Raw genomic sequence first — 17,380 nt, 5'->3', positions numbered from 1 at the left:
TAGTATATCTAAAGATATTATAGAAAATTACTACTCTTCAAGTGATATTATGAATTGTAAATAGAGCAGGGAGGAGTTTTACTTTTATTTTCAACCTCATCCACCTCCTGACTGTCTACACAACTTAGGGCCCGATATTTTAAAGCAGATGCCATGGACAGTTTCACCTCCAAATCAGAACAAATATATTCACAGAAAAACTACCATTGGTGACACAACTTAGAAAAACAGACACCCTCACCCACTCACACAGAGAAACATTTGTGGGTAAATTATTATTTCTAGCTCTCCCTTGAACTATCCCTAGAACAAGAGTTGTTACAGTAACACAGGTCTGCAGAACTGTCCGCCTTTATCCAGGGACCAATTTCATCCATAGAGATGGTTCCAAAATGAAGAGCACCTGTGGGTGACCCCAGGCTCCAAGCAGAGCCACCCCAGCATTCACACTTGTCCATGCAGAAGGAGGAAAAGGCCATGCAAGTTGGGGGTGGGTGGGAGGGGAAAAATAGCAACATACTTACAAATATCTTAATTAGGATTGTTTCTATTCCCATGATCAGTGCTCTTACTGGCTGCTGAAAAAATAAGTTCTCCCACCCTCAAGTGTACCAACACTACCTACCCAGTAATGGACAATTAGGAGTCTCAAGTTTCTGGAGGTATATTTGGCTTTCACATTATCTTAGAACACAAAAGCAAGTGTAGCCAACATTAGTGCTGGCTAACAATAGCAATATTTGGACTTGACATTTAAACTCTATAGCCACCGATACAGAGAAATGCACGGGATAATAAAGGTACAAAATAATTTACAAATTTTATTTTCTTTGCTAGCTTCCAGTAAACTCTTCAACAGCATTACTTGGGTCAGAATTGCCAAAGGCAGAGGATGACCTGTCCCTGCTATTAAATTCTGGGAGGGAACCCAGTTTTTGTTGATTTTAAGATAATGAATATATCTCCCTTTCCTAACAAGCAGTGGAACACCCACTGGGTTTGCCAAAAAGCTGCATTTGGGTTTTTCCGTTAAGATGTTAGGAACAAATCCAAATGAACCTGTTGGCCAAGCCAATAGTATAGAAACACTACCAAGAAACATGACCCAAAATGTGTTCCAAAGACCACTAATTTCAAGAAATCTTCAAAAGAAGGGATCCCAGGCTGAAAGAACAAAAGGAAGGTGCAACGTGTGACCTTGACCTCTCTTTGGAGAGCCCCAGAGGGCAGGGGCTCCCAAGACCTACAGCACGTCAGCACTGCCTGGGCAGGTTTTACTGGACTTTTCTAGACTCCACTCCTGGAGATGCTGGCTCAGGATGTCCGACAAAGGCAAAGCAATCTCTTTACTTCTTAAATGTTTCCAGGTGACTGGACAGTAACTAGTATGCCAACCAAGGCTTGTCTTAAGTGCTCTGAAAAGGCCTTTAGTTTAAAAACAAAACAAAAACCTGTTTAAACTGATTAACTTAGAGCTCCCCAAATCTGTTTAATCATGGAAAGTTTTGTTAAGTGACCCACAGAGAGAATCTCGTTTGGGTAACACTACTTGGAATTCTGAGAACTCTCAGAATGACTCCACCTTCGCCAGTCCCAGACACAGCCTAGCCTAGGCTCCCGTTTTGGGAAATCCATTTTCAAATTGAGTCATGACCCAGTTGAGGGTCTTAATCTATCTGTTAAAAATAAAAAGTTGAGAGCCTAGGACAGAAAAAAAAAAAATGCAGTGCAAACACGAACAGCAGATATTGTTTCATGCAATGTATATACTAGATCATGATGTAGAACGTATTTCATAGGGAAGTTTGCAGCCCCGAGTTGGAAAGTGCATATCCCAGAGAAAGGATAGAGTGATACTGCTGCAGCCAGATGATCTGAACACCGGCTGCTGATGAGGTGGCTGCATCCGGGGACAGGAAGTGGCTCTGGAGCTCTGACACTGGAGATGACAAGCAACATGCTGGAAAGAGAAACCCCACTCCCAGGAGTCCAGTGCAGTAAATTTCTTAGATATGCATTCACAGATGACACTCCCCAGGCACCTGCAGAAATCCACGTGTGAACGAGAGACTGGACACCCTCCCCAATGCTTCCAGCCAGTGAACCCCCCCTAGAAGGAACTGGCCCTATGGTAGCCACTCAGACACCTAAGGGGATGACACCTTTTGCAATTTTTAGCTCTTCCAACTTCATTTGTAATTGTACTTACTAATACCCTCTTCCAAGGGAGAAGTGAACAATATTTTCACGAGGCTTTAAGCCAGCTTGAAACACAGGCTTTTCTCTTCTCATTTTCTCTCAACAGCTCTGGGTAGCACACGGCTCTGCCCATGGAGGTCAAGGCAAAGGAGAACAAGGACACTCCAGCCCATCCTTCACTCAGGTAAGTCACGCAGCAGGGCTCTCTCCCTGTCACGTCTCATGGACCACCAAGGGAGGGCAGGCTGGAGTCCCACACGTCACCCGGGTTAGTGGAGGAATTTACACACGAAAATGCGTCATCCTTACAACCACACAGTGAAGTGGGTATTATTATCACCACACATGTCATGGACGGAGAAACTCAGACACAGAGAAGCTTAGTAATCTGTGCAGGTCACATGATGAAGAAATGATAGAGCTGGGACGTGCACCTCGGCCACCTAGCTCAGGTGGGAGCTCGCCTCCCATGGCCGGAGAAGCAAGGCTTTGGTGCTCCTAAAAACAAAGAAGTCTCAGGGGACTGCAAGCTGTGTGACCTCAAGAGAAGGGCAGTAAAGGAGCACTGTATATGACCTGACAGGCAGAGCGAAGGAGAAGGTGGTGTTTGGAGGCGTGCAAGGAGTGCTGGGAAGGGGGCAGCGGCGTCCCAGGAGACAAGCGGCAGAGACAAGACCCATCCCCTCTTCTGTGCGACATCCGGCCCCCGCTTCTTCCCCAAATGCCAGCCAGAAAGGGGCCCGGGTATGGGGGGCCTGAGTCCTAGGAAGGCACGGGTGCTCTGGCTGGAGTGAAGCCGTGAGCTTCAGGTGTAAAAGATGCACACCAGAACAAGCAGGAAGGGACTTTCCGGGTGGTCTCCAAACTCCCAATGCAGGGGGCCTGGTTCGATCCCTGGTCAGGGAACTAGATCCCATAAGCTGCAACTAAGACCTGGTGCAGCCAAAATAAACATTTAAAAAACAGAAAAAGCAGGCTGACACCTGGAGATATGTATGCATAGTGACAGAGAGAAACAGTCTGCCACAAGGCAAAAGAGACAATACTCTGAATGCGGGCAGGTTGAAGGACAATACCGGGCACAGACTTGGCTTCTGTGCCTGGGACTCACTTCCAAGGCTCAAATGTGGCCTGTCCCTGAGCTCGCCTGGCTTCTGGTTTGGTGTAATACTCAGGGGAGCCGCCACTCATGAGCCTCGGCTTTACAGACCTCTATTTTATGAACACATGGTATAAACACATGTGGCGCCCAGAGGGGAGGATGGCCTTCACTGTACACCTGAGAAGGAATCCTCTACTTTGAGAACATAAAAGCCTGGAGTCCTTCACTGATACTCCTTCAACCTCACCCTAAATGCACAGGGAAAAAATGTCTTTTATGAGCATCCAGCGGAGAAGGCAATGGCACCCCACTCCAGTACTCTTGCCTGGAAAATCCTATGAATGAAGGAGCCTGGTAGGCTGCAGTCCATGGGGTCGCTAAGAGTCGGATATGACTTAGCGACTTCCCTTTCACTTTTCACTTTCATGCACTGGAGAAGGAAATGGCAACCCACTCCAGTGTTCTTGCCTGGAGAATCCCAGAGACGGGGGAGCCTGGTGGGCTGCCGTCTACGGGGTCGCACAGAGTCGGACACAACTGAAGTGACTTGGCAGTAGCATGAGCATCCAGGCATGATGATTTCGATGGTGAAATTCCAGGAAATCCCTCAAATTATCTGTGCCTTTTGCTTTTCCTTAACTGTGTCATCGTTCACGCAGTGAACCCTCAGGGTCAGGCCCACAGGAAGTTAGTGCCCAGAAGGTTGGAAACTCCTCCAGGAGAGAGGCTGGGCTCTTTGTAAAGTGGTGGTTTGCAAGGAGAGGAAAACCAAGTTCATTTCATCTTACAACCTGCCAAGACTTGTGATCAGAGTTGACTTTTACATCCCAAGGATCTTGCCTGCACCAAGAGGGCCACCTGAGGTTGAGTGAATGGGTCTCTAAGAGGAGAAACTGCTTCCAGGGTTCCCAGGAACTGAGGTGGTAGGAAGTATTTATTTTTAGAAGGTCTACTTCTATTTCTTATTTTCTTACACAGGAAAAAGAGTAAAGGCTCTGATGATGCAGATATATTGGGTTGGCCAAAAAGTTCATTGCCGTTTCCATACCATCTTACATAAAAACCCAAATGTTTTGGCCAACCCAATATTCTATATTTCCTGCTTTTTCTGTCCTCAAAAAGGAACCCTAAGGCCAGTAGAAATGGATCCAAATGAGGAAGGGGAGATGTGTGAATAAAGCATGTTCTCTTCAAGTCTCAAGGACCTCCACCGCCAGACTGGGAGGCCGAAGCAGTGGGCTGGACCCCGCTCTGCCAGGAACAGCCTGCTGGACCCACCCAGCAATGCTTCTTGTGGCGGGCACTACCCTGGCCTTGCAGGAGAAACTGTCGTTCAAATGCATAGATGGGGCAGCAGCAGGAAATCCTCACCATCCAGGGGCCTGCATTACAGCCTTCAAATTCCAGAGTTGAAAAGAACACGGCTGTGCTGAATGCTGGGGATGTAAACTGCCTCTAACAGACTTCAGAAATAGTCACACGCAGTCTAACCTCCGCAGGCAGCTCACTGGTTCCAGGTGATGATCTAGAGGTCTAGGGGCTGCCAAATTAGAGCCTGAAGGGGAAATCTCGCCCCTCCTGTTTTTCTAACTACAGTTTTATTGGAACACAGCTGAGAAACGGAATATTTCCTGCCCTATCAGAAAACAGGGACGTATCAGCAATTACAGCCCTTCAAGGTGAGCTGGTGAGCCCTGAGGGAACTCAGGAAGGAGAATACCTGGGGTCTAGCAGCCATCAGACTGCAGCCACCCCCCACTGTGAGCCCCAAGGGAGCTCCTGATGTGAAAAACACAGGATACTGGCCTGGGACAGCCAAAATGCAAATGAGCGGGATGACTTCAGTGAGTCCAGACTCTTGCGTCTTCCCATACATAGAGAAGCACTAAATTCCTTCACTTGGGTTATCTGGTTTTCTTTAATCAACAATGATCAGTTCAGACTAGCTGCCCTTTGTGGCAAAACTATATAACCTGATGGGTCCTCCCCTCGTCTCCTCAGAGCAGTTCTCTCAGGGTTATTTGAGATGCTGTCTTCTGGGCTTGAAGTCTTAAAAAGTCCCACCAAACATTAAAACAGAACCCTCCACTTTTAGGATGTGAGTATCTTTTTTACAGCCATGCAGCCACACTTGTTCTTTTAGGGTTTCTGGTTGCTTTCATCCTCTAAGGGTGGAACTGAATGACTGGGACAGAGACTGCATGGTTCACAGAACCCACTGCATTTATTTCCTCGGGGGCACATTCTGGAAAAAGTACTCCTACTAGATCTTACTATCCCCGGATCCAGCCCAGTTCCTCATTTTACAGATAAAGAACCTGAGGCCCAGACAAGTCAAGAAGTCCAGTGGGAGCAGGACCAAGACCGGATCCCAGACTGATGCCCCCTCACCCTTCAACGCTGTCTGGGTTTGAATGAGGGTGGAGGCACATGGGTCCCATTGTTCTGCCGTCCCTTCTGTTCCATGTCTACGGGGATTGGGGGTGGGGGAGGGATGAGGAGAGAAAACCTCTATGAAAAAATAAAGATGGCCTCTGCCACTACCAACTACCATTTTCCTCCAGCTTAATAAGCAAAGTAGGCTTGACTGTGTTGAGGCTATTTTGGGGTCAAGTTTCTATCAGCTGAACCTGTATACACAAAAAGGGATCCTCTATGCTGCCTCAGAAAGCACATTCCCGTGGTTGAAGACAGTCAGTTTCACAAGCCCCCAGGGCAGGACTAAATGGTGCAAACCCGGCTAAAAGTGAATGTCTCGGTTAGAAGCCCTTTGTCTGGGGTCTCTACTCATTCTCAGGATACAAAGGAGCACTGTACCAGGAAACCAGCCCAGATCTCACAAAACTATCTCTAAAGCAATTCCAAGAAAATAACCTCCTCCCATCCTAAAGGCAGCTCAGATCCCAAGGACAGTCTGCCCACACTGCACGCAGGCTGCCTCGGGCACATTTTAGGAGGTAAATGTGTGGCCAGCCGGCTCCTAGACATCCAAGTGTAAGTTATAGGTCAGCCACAAAAGCAAAGGAAAACAGTCTTTTCCAAGGAACTGTAGCCCCCAACTGGTACACCTCGTATCACCTCAACTCAAATCCCCATTAAGAAACTACAAGAGGGCCTTCCTTGGTGGTCCAGTGGCTGAGAGTCCGCCTGCCAGTGCAGGGGACACAGGTTCAATCCCTGGTCTGGGACAATCCCACACATCTCAGGGCAACAGGTCCTGAACCTGTTCAGGCAACTACTGAACCGGAGCGCCCCAACTGCTGAAGCCTGTGTGCCAAGAGCCCGTGCTCCAAAATGAGAGAAGCCACAGAAATCAGAAGCCCATGAACTGCAACTCAAGGGCAGACCTCGCTCAACGCAACTAGAGAAAGCCGGTGTGCAGGAACAAGCAACGCAACTAGAGAAAGCCGGTGTGCGGGAACGAAGACCCAGCACGGTCATAAGTAAGTAAATACGTATTTAAAAAGGAAAGAAACTGTATGAGTTTCATATGGAAAAGTGATTCTCTCCTGTACCAGGAGGTGGCAATTCTAGCCCAGCAGCCCACCCTCCTCTGCCTGGCTGACCCTTCCCCACCACTGGGTTCTGACTGGGCCTGGCCTTTGTTGGGCCACTAACTCTCTGGCACACCAAACCTGGGATGCAGAAGCCCATGGGGTTGCAAAGAGGCAGACACGACTTAGCAACTGCACAACAACAACAAAACTCTACACTGGTCTCCACACTCTCCCCTTCACATCTTTCCTCTTCATCTCCATCCATTAACGGTGTGGGGAAATATACATGACAGGGGTTCTGTAAGCTATTCCCTTTCCTACCCACTCCTGTTCTTAGAACTGTATAGATTCACTGAAATCCAGTAAAAGCACTTCCAAAATAAGACTGCTGGCAAGGTTCAACCTTAAATCTGTGTGGCAAAAATGAACAGGGCCAACTGTAATGAGCAGCAACACCTTTATAAACACCTGAATCAGGTCCTATGCTTCTGTGAGTATAACAGGGTTCAAAACTCACGCCATCACTTCCAACTTGGGCAGGTTGTGGTGACTTTGCTTCCTCGACTGTAAAATGAGGAGGCAGTAATGACATCAGGAACATTAGTTACTCGGGGTGATGCAGAAAAAGTGGTACTGCAATGCCTGGCAATACGTGCTATTAATCTGCCCTCGCCTGAGCCCTCCCCCTTGGATATCTCAATCCAGTGAGTGTTTCTGTGGTACACCAGCACATCCCGGAGACTGCTGCCTGGGGGAGCTGACTGCTGGGTGCCCGCATACCTGAAGGGCTTGCTGTCAGGGTCCGTGTCCTTGAAGCCCATCTCCTCGAGCTTACAGCGCCGATACAGTTCATAGTGGCGGGTGTGAGTCTGTTCTCGTAAATCTTCCATGTTCACACGGATCAGCATCTCTCGGAGTTTCACAAAGTCACAGTGGTTTTCATTCTCCACTGTGAGAGATGGGGAAGAAGGCAGGGAGGGTTCTCAGCAGCCATGTCATTAAGATCTGAAGTGATGCTTCTAAGATGTTGTTTTCATGGATACTGAATCCTCTAAGGTCTCAAGGTCACCCAAGGATCCTCTACTGGATCCTCCTTCCACCCCTAACATAGACAGGATTTCTGACATTGGTGATGACTGATGACGAGGGTGACTGCTGAGTGCATACTGACTGCTGAGTGCAAGGCACCCTGGAGGAGCTCTGCAAATACTGTCTCGACTCTGTAACAATTCTGCCAAGCAGGCTATGTGACTCCTGCCACCCAGAGGCAGAGCATGGTTCTGATGAGCAGGCTGACCTCCCAGACAGATGGAGCAGAGTCTACATCCAGACCTTGTCACATCTGGCGATTTCTACCCCTCCGTGCTGTCGGGTAATCATGATGGTGTGATCACTCACCTAGAGCCAGACATCCTGGAATGTGAAGTCAAGTGGGCCTTAGAAAGCATCACTATGAACAAAGCTAGTAGAGGTGATGGAATTCCAGTGGAGCTCTTTCAAATCCTGAAAGATGATGCTATGAAAGTGCTGCACTCAATATGCCAGCAAATTTGGAAAACTCAGCAGTGGCCACAGGACTGGAAAAGGTCAGTTTTCATTCCAATCCCAAAGAAAGGCAATGCCAAAGAATGCTCAAACTACTGCACAATTACACTCATCTCACATGCTAGTAAAGTAATGCTCAAAATTCTCCAAGCCAGGCTTCAGCAATACGTGAACTGTGAACTTCCAGATGTTCAAGCTGGTTTTAGAAAAGGCAGAGGAACCAGAGATCAAATTGCCAGCATCCAATGGATCATGGAAAAAGCAAGAGAGTTCCAGAAAAACATCTATTTCTGCTTTATTGACTATGCCAAAGCCTTTGACTGTGTGGATCACAATAAACTGTGGAAAATTCTGAAAGAGATGGGAATACCAGACCACCTGACCTGCCTCTTGAGAAATCTGTATGCAGGTCAGGAAGCAACAGTTAGAACTGGACATGGAACAGACTGGTTCCAAAGAGGAAAAGGAGTATGTCAAGGCTGTATATTGTCACCCTGCTTATTTAACTGCTATGCAGAGTACATCATGAGAAACGCTGGGCTGGAAGAAGCACAAGCTGGAATCAAGATTGCCAGGAGAAATAACAATCACCTCAGATATGCAGATGACACCACCCTTACGGCAGAAAGTGAAGAGGAACTAAAAAGCCTCTTGATGAAAGTGAAAGAGGAAAATGAAAAAGTTGGCTTAAAGCTCAACATTCAGAAGATGAAGATCATGAAATCTAGTCCCATTACTTCATGGCAAATAGATGGGGAAACAGTGGAAACAGTGTCAGACTATATTTTTCTGGGCTCCACAATCACTGCAGATGGTGACTGCAGCCATGAAATTAAAAGACGCTTACTCTTTGGAAGAAAAGTTATGACCAACTTCGGTAGCATATTCAAAAGCACAGGCATTACTTTGCCAACAAAGGTCCGTCTAGTCAACACTTTGGTTTTTCCAGTAGTCATGTATAGATGTGAGAGTTGGACTGTGAAGAAAGCTGAGCGCCGAAGAATTGATGCTTTTGAACTGTGGTGTTGGAGAAGACTCTTGAGAGGCCCTTGGACTGCAAGGAGATCCAACCAGTCCATTCTAAAGGAGATCAGTCCTGGGTGTTCTTTGGAAGGAATGATGCTAAAGCTGAAACTCTAGTACTTTGGCCACCTCATGCGAAGAGTTGAGTCATTGGAAAAAGACTCTGATGCTGGGAGGGATTGGGGGCAGGAGGAAACGGGGACGACAGAGGATAAGATGGCTGGATGGCATCACCGACTCAATGGACGTGAGTTTGAGTGAACTCCGGGAGTTAGTGATGGACAGGGAGGCCTGGCGTGCTGCAATTCATGGGGTCGTGAAGAGTCGGACACGACTGAGCGACTGAACTGAACTGATGCTGTCAGGACCTGAACAAGGCAGCTTTTATGTACCACCTTCTTTAATTTTACCAACAACTGGTTGCTGATGTTGTTCAGTCACTAAGTTGTGTCCGACTCTTTGCAACCCCATGGACTATAGTACACCAGGCTCTCCTGTCCTTCACCATCTCCTGGATTTTGCTCAGATTCACGTCAACTGAGTCAGTGATGCCATGTAACCATCTCATCCTGTGCCATCCCCTTCTCCTTTCGCATCAACAATATGAAGAACATCTTCTTATTGCAGAGAATTTAGGAAGATTCATAAACACTAGAATTTTCCTATACATCTCAAAGGCACTGTGCTTTCTCAGGTCTCATAGATTTGCTGCCTTTATTCAGAACAAGAGGACTGATATATCTTAAACTGATGAAGGAACTTTCTGCAGCCACCCTACTTAATCCATAGCATTGGATAACCTCCTTCACAACACCCAAAGGCAGGCAACAGAATCAGAGACCTTGCCCAACAAAGTGACACAGGAAAAAACGTCTTCAGGTTAGAGACTGTGGTCATGTCCCCCGAGTGCCAATTACAGGTCACTTATTCTCACAATTCTCAGATGCTGACTGAGAAAATACTTCATTAGAAGACAATTTTTCAGGAGATAATGGAGAAACAAGTATCTTCTTGTTTGCAAGAAACTCTTTGCAGCTTTCTGATACTTGGCTGATGAAACTGGTTCTAACTCCCAGGGAAGAACTCTCTTTGCTCAGGAATTTATAGTAAATTCCCCACACCACCCAGCATTCCTGAGGGGCTGCCTCATGGGCACAAAGGCTCTGCAGAAACTTCTCTCTGTTGTGGACCAGCCTCCCCATTTCTTTCCTTCCTCCACGACTGCCAGCGGCCCCCTTCCATCCGCCCATGTTGAGTTCCCACATGGTCACCCTGGGGGTGACGGCTGAGGAGCGCCTTCGCTGTGATGCCCACGTACATACCCTGCACCACACCCCAAGGGTACTGCCTAGCCTTCGCCATCTTGTTGCCGATCTTCACCTCTTCGGTGCTGCCGACCACGGCAAAAGGGAGGTGGACCTGCCAGCAACAGAGGACACAGAATGGTTACCCTCCCCAAATGGCAAAGATGGGCCCCCGCTGCCTCCACACGCCCCCTCCTCCCACAGGCGTCTCCTTGGGGTGAGAGGAAAGGCAGAATGAGGGCAGACAAGGGAGGGGGCTCGACAGCCCAGTGGGGGTCGGTGTCATGGATCCGAGCCCCCTGCAACCAGCTACCGAGGCTCTGACGTGGCCTAGACGCCAGGGGAGCCTGGAGTCTTTGCAATTATATGTATGGCAAGTGAGGGACCTCCAGTGTCTGACAGTAGCCACTGATCTATGCTCATCTATGTGATTAAGACCACTTGACGTGAGGCTGGTTAAGAAGAAATTTTTAATTTTATTTACTTTTAACTCAATTACACTTAAAAGGAAGCAGTGTGAAACAGTTTTCCCTTAATTACAACTTTATGGTTTTGATAGGACTGCACTTCACTTGGCATCAAATTCAAATCTTCTCAAAAAAAAAGAAGGGGAAGAAACAGTTATGTCAATGTGGACGTAAACATGAAGGAAAATTATCTTTTTGGTACTTATTTCATACTGAAACACTTTGAAGTATGAGAGGAGTAAGTTAGGTAGGTGTCCAAGTTGGGATGTATGTAACTGTAAAATGTACATTGGGGAATTTCCTGGTGGTCCAGTGGTTAAGACTCTGAGCTTTCATTGCCATGGCCTGGGTTCAATCCCTGGTCAGGAAACTAAGGTCCTGCAAGACTTGCAGTGCAGGCAAAAAAAGAAGAAAAAAAAGAAATACACACAGAGAAATGATATTTTTGACAAATTAGGTTAAATAAGTTCTTAAATTTATCTTTTTACTTTTTAAAAATGTGGCTACTGGAAAATTTTAAATTCCTTGTGTGGCTTATATTTTATTCCTATTGAAGAGCATTGCTTTTGACAGGTGATCACTGCACAAAATTCGACTGAAAAAATTACTGGCTCAGGCCTTGCACCCAGACTCACCTTGAGCAGAGCTGCTATAGAAGATACCGGGCTGTGCCATGCTCTGTGCTGCACTGGTTTATTTGGTAACTATGGCTACATTCTGGGGAGAAAACAGTGATTCCATATTTTTCCTATTGGCAGGTAAGAATAACATTGAAATGGCTGCTCTGGGATTTATTGCTGATAAATAATAAATCAGTAATTATTTACTGATTTACTGCTCCCTGATGCAGGGTCCTTCTGCTACAGATAAACTGAGAAAGATGATGCTTTTAAAGTCTAATCCTCTCCCACAGAGAGCTTAGCAGAACCCTTGGCCCAGGCTGCCCAAGTGCTATTCTGTTTGGTGCTCATGGTACTTGTATTTTCCAGTTGATTTCTCACTGTGGATGAAGGGAAGAAAGCACATCTTCTTCCCCAGCATCTGGAACTGCAGAATGTTCCCTAGAGCTGGGGCGGCAGGACCCTTGCAGCGCACACTATGATGTCACAACCTAGGAAACCACCTGCTCCGTGGGTGCTGATGGACAGAAGCTGCCACTGTCCCCTAGGATAACCTTCTTTCACACGCTCTCATGGCCATTTCCCAGGAAACATCTCTCTTGGGTTTCTTCCAAGGACTCCAGACCCTTTACTATCCTAACCACAGCAGCACGACAGCCAGAGGGGCTCACACAACTCAGGGTGAGCAGACCCGGGCGGCGCAGAGCTGGACTGCCTCTGCAGGAATGAGATCCTTCAGTGTTAAAGGCAATGCTTTCCCAGAGAAGGAAAACCTCCTATTCCCTTCCGAAGTCCTGATCATGGTGGGGATGACCAGAGGGAAACGTTCCTCCCTAAATGATAACAGCCCTGTCTAGAAAAGTCCATATGCTGAACAGAAGGAAGAAGAAACAGTTCTGAGGAATTACTCTCGTCTCCTAATTATGATGGCAAACAGCACAAATCTGGTTGAAATTTCGGGTAGGTTGAAATCTCAGTGTTACTATTCACTAGATGGCTTTCACCAAATCATTTAATTCTCTAGCTAAGCTTCAGTATGACTTTCTTTATATAAAATGCCCAGAATAGGCAAGTCTACAGAAAGAGGAATATACAGACTGGTAGTTGCCAATGTCTGTATAAGCGTATGTGCTAAGTCACTTGAGTCTTGTCCAATTCTTTGCAACACTATGGACTGCAGCCCACCAAGCTCCTCTGTCCAGGGGATCCTCCAGGCAAGAATACTGGAGTGGGTTGCCATGCCCTCCTCTAGGGGATCTTCCCAACCCAGGGATCGAACCCGAGCCTCTTATGTCTCCTGCACTGGCAGACAGGTTCTTTACCACTAGCGCCCCCTGAGCAGCGCCCACCGATGGCTGGGATGGTTAGAAGGCTGACATCTAAAAGGTACATGGTTTCTTTCTGGGGTGATAGAAATGTTCTAAAATTGATTGTGGCGATGGTCACACAACTCTGTGAATATTAAAAACCACTGCATCATCATCACGGGATGGTCCTTACATGAGGACTTACACTCATCGTTGCGTTAATCTCTGCCACCGTTTCCTCATCTGTAGGGAACTGATAGATCTGGACTCCATTGCTGACTAGCTCACTCATGATCTTACTCTTGAATTTGTGCAGTTCATTCTTGGCAATGGTGTCCGCTTTTGCAATTATTGGGATGATGTTCACCTGTAAACCAAACACAGCCACTTTTATTTAATTCCAACAGAAGAAAAACAGACAAATGAATAAAATACAGAAAACATAGAAATGGAAATTGTATAACTTCACTTAGAAAATAGAGATGATATTAAAAATTTCACTTTCTACCTAGATGCAAAATTCAGAAGATATTTGATAATCTTTTAATTCCATCTCTGAACACTTTACTTCCTCCCATCTGGCACTGAAAGCAAGCAACCTTGTAATTTCCTCTTCTGTGCCACCTCATTCTTCCTTACGGTGTAAAAGGAAATGTTACTCTATGACAAAGAACGATAACAAAGAAGCCTATTCTTTGAGTAACCAGCCACTCCTCTGTGACTCCTCCCAGCTACTTTAGGAGCTTGATTTTTGTATGTTTCTAACAGTCTAATACCAAGGTTTTCAGTAGTTAGAATAGTGGAACATTCAGCTCTATGAGGATAGCATCCTTTCTTTCTTCTGATGACCTGAAAACTGCTAGGAGCAGGGAACCTAAGTATTAACCAAAACAAAAATGGTTTCACCTACTTTTAAATTTTGCAAAATCACATCAACTAATTATCTTGAGAACCAGCTTCTATCAGATTACTTTGTGCCAGAATGAGATCTAGTGCTAAAGACAAAACTCGCTTTCAGAGCATCGGATACAGAGAGCTCAGGATTTGACAGCAACGGCAGAAAGCCCAGGACAAGGCCTGAGGACCCTCCAGCTCAAGCCCTAAAGCCCAGGGTGGGCCACTCTTCCCCAGCTTGCCCTGGTGCTATCCACAAGGCACATTTTTTGAAATTCACTTTTAAAGAATAACTTCCTTCCACTCCCTGCTTGGTACAAAGGTTTCACTAAGATGCTATTGACATCTGATACCGAAGACCATGTGCTTCACCCAGGTCAGTTGAAAAGGGAACAAAAAGTGGTCCCAGCCAGAGAAAAGAGAGACTTCTGGGAGGTTTTCCGGGTCATGTCCGCATTCCTTTGCTTCTCCTTTCATCCCAAGAGCCAAACCAAAAATCCCTGATAAACCAGAATGAGATGATCCACTGATGGAAAAAAAATTATTCTTCCCTATTCCTTTACCCACTCCTAACCTTATCACGCGTGGGCTTCCTCCAGCAAGTTGCAGGCTGAGGCAGACATCAGTGAGGGTTGGTGAATGTCTGAATCAGGACCTGGGCAACAAACTCCTCCCTGTTTTTCATATTGGCTAACTTTTGTGCACATTTGGTATTCAGTTAATATCAACATGCACAAAATGGCAGAGGATCATACTTTCCTGGCCAGTTCAATGAGAGTAGACAGAAGAACCAAGCAAATTTAGATTTAAAATCTCTTCTTCTTCAGAGGCAGGTGCTTGGAAATCTTTTCTTTAATTATCATATGTTTGCCCTAATTCTTCACTTGACTTGTACCAATAAACCTTTGACGACATCATTTTCAAATTCTCTCCAGCATTCCATCTCTACAATAATATTAATCCTTTGAAAGCAGTTCAACTTGCTTTAGAGTGATTTTTTTTTAAATTAGCTGCATTTGCCTTTTCTTTCCCCTTTGACATCAACTCTACGAAGCATAATCCTACTGCTGGATATCACCCTGACGTGGTGTACAAGCTCTGCCTCAGTGAGGAAGCCACCTCCCTCTGCCTGCCTCCCAGCCCTGCTTCCAAGGACCTGGGAGTGCAGGGAGCAGGGTCCTCCTGCCCAGGACTCCTCACCCTCAATGGCTCACTGCAGCTGAATCAAATGAGATGAGGGAAGGTTTCTATTTATTCTCCCAAGAATACTCTAGTTGCAGGAGTCCTTTCTGGCTGGTAGAATGTTTGTGTAAAGCAGTGTGCCTGTGCAGGCTGGGGGCTGGGGAGCCTGGCTGTATCAGCATGCGGACCTCCTGTGGGCTGGTTCAGGCAGAGGCCTTGAGGACAGGCAGATCTTCTCAGCGGTCTCTATTACGTCCCTCCAGGGAGAAAGCATCCTTTAAACAGAATTGTTGGGACAGAAAATAACACCCAACAAAGCCCCGTAAAGATATTAAGACTTGTTACTGATCTCAAAAGCACGTTAGAGTCTAAGAGGAAACACTAGAGCAGAATTCTGTGGTTGTTCTTGTTGCCGTTTGCTGCTTCTTTATTTCACAATGTATTGCCTTCCTACTTATTTCAAAATGGAAAATCAAATTAGTCATCAAGTACGTCATCAACTGTGGTCAAACTTAGCAGCCCCTCTCTCAAATGTTGTGAAGGAGAGAGGTTACACATCTGCAAAGATCAGGGGTCAAACGCATTCTGAGACACTACTTCCTTTGAACACATGGTACAGATCTGTTTTAAAATCTAAGAAGTTAGACCAACCTTATCACATAGATAAAGAATTAACACTTTAAAAAATTTTTTTAAACTTTAAGTTAAAGCCAAACCTATACAAACCCTACAAAGAGAGGTTTAAAGCAAGTTTCTTTAAAAAAATAAATAATGAATTATTGTTCAATCTCCCTAAATTTAACCCTTCCTACAACCCTTTAAGGAGAAGGCAATGGCACCCCACTCCAGTACTCTTGCCTGGAAAATCCCATGGACAGAGGAGCCTGGTGGGCGGCAGTCCGTGGGGTTGCTAAGAGTCGGACACGACTGAGCAACCTCACTTTCACTTTTCACTTTCATGCATCGGAGAAGGAAACGGCAGCCCACTCCAGTGTTCTTGCCTGGAGAATCCCAGGGATGGGGGAGCCTCACGGGCTGCTGCGTATGGGGTCACACAGAGTCGGACATGACTGAAGTGACTTAGCAGCAGCAGCAGCATGACCCTTTAGGTGTCTCCACTATCCGATTCCCTGACGCTCAACAGAGCACACATTAGTGCCAATTTAAGAACGGAAGCTCTCTTTTCCTCCCTGGCTGCTTGAAGATCAGCTGCCATCACGAACGACACAGTAACTATCCGGACCAGTAAGTTCACGACCAACCAACTACTTCAGCAGAAACGATGTCCTTCACCCTGGAAAGGCAATAGTCTCTAAGACAGAAATTCGGGAAAAACTGGCCAGAATGTCCAAGATCAAATGTCATCTTTGTATTTGGATTCAGAACACATTTTGGTGGTGGTAAGACAAATGGCTTTGGCATGATTTACCATTCCTTGGATTATGCAAAGATGAATGAGTCCAAACACAGGCTTGCAAGACATGGCCTGTATGAGAAGAACAAGACCTCAAGAAAATAGTGCAAGAAACACAAGAACGGAGTGAAGAAAGTCAGGGGGACTGCAAAGGCCAGTTTTGCTGCTGGCAAAAAGTGAGCTGGAGCTTGGACGACAGAAGGAGTAAAGATTCTGCAGTGACTCTCTCTGTGGTGATTGTACAGATTTTTCATGAAAGACAAAATAAATGAAGACCTCTTACCTGAAAAAAAAAAAAGAACTAAAGATACTTTGTAATAAGCTACATCATTTTGCTTTGTCCTAATATCCAGAGGTTTTTTTCATATTGTTAAACCTTATGGTTCTGTAAGCCAGTGAAAATATAAATACAGGGTTAGGAAGCAGAGGTGGGGATGAACAGGTGGAGATTTCTAGGGCAGTGAAACTACTCTATTTGATACTCTAGCGATAATTACATGTCATTATAAATGTGTCCAAGCCCACAGAATGTACAATATCAAGAGTGAACCCTCATGTAAACTATCGACTTGGGGTGACAGGGATGTGTCAATATAGGTTTTTTGACTGTATTAATAACAAATGCACCGTCTTGGGGGGATATTGGTAATGGGGGGCTATGCATGTGGAGAGAAGGGAATCTATGGAAAATATCTGTACCTTGCTCTTAATTTTGCTGTGAACCTGAAACAGCTTCCGGGGTGGCTCAGATGGTAAAGAATCTGCCTGCAATGTGGGAGACCTGGTTTGATCCTTGGGTTGGAAAGATCCCCTAGAAGGGGGCATG

The 17,380-nt window shown here is 46.0% G+C and overlaps 1 protein-coding gene and 1 pseudogene across 11 annotated transcripts in view; one reads left to right on the top strand and one right to left on the bottom strand.

Annotated features, from left to right (window-relative positions):
* The window catches only part of SEPTIN11 (septin 11), a 106,860-nt gene that overhangs the window by 18,927 nt on the left and 70,553 nt on the right, over positions 1-17,380 (bottom strand). For all 11 annotated transcript variants that reach the window (XR_011257805.1, XM_069594413.1, XM_069594405.1 and 8 more), the window contains exons 5-7: positions 13,270-13,431; positions 10,689-10,785; positions 7,579-7,747 (exon numbers count right to left, since the gene is read on the bottom strand). Coding sequence is in view for 10 of the 11 variants with exons in the window: in XM_069594413.1 (XP_069450514.1) it covers positions 7,579-7,747; positions 10,689-10,785; positions 13,270-13,431 (428 nt within the window). In the remaining variant the exon portion in view is untranslated. The remainder of the gene's footprint in view (positions 1-7,578; positions 7,748-10,688; positions 10,786-13,269; positions 13,432-17,380) is intronic.
* On the top strand, positions 15,321-16,766 carry LOC138442841 (small ribosomal subunit protein eS24 pseudogene; annotated as a pseudogene).

Source organism: Ovis canadensis, chromosome 6 (assembly GCF_042477335.2).
Source record: "Ovis canadensis isolate MfBH-ARS-UI-01 breed Bighorn chromosome 6, ARS-UI_OviCan_v2, whole genome shotgun sequence".
NCBI lineage: Eukaryota > Metazoa > Chordata > Mammalia > Artiodactyla > Bovidae > Ovis > Ovis canadensis.
Note: the sequence above shows the minus strand (reverse complement) of the source record. Positions and strands in the feature narration are given on the sequence as shown.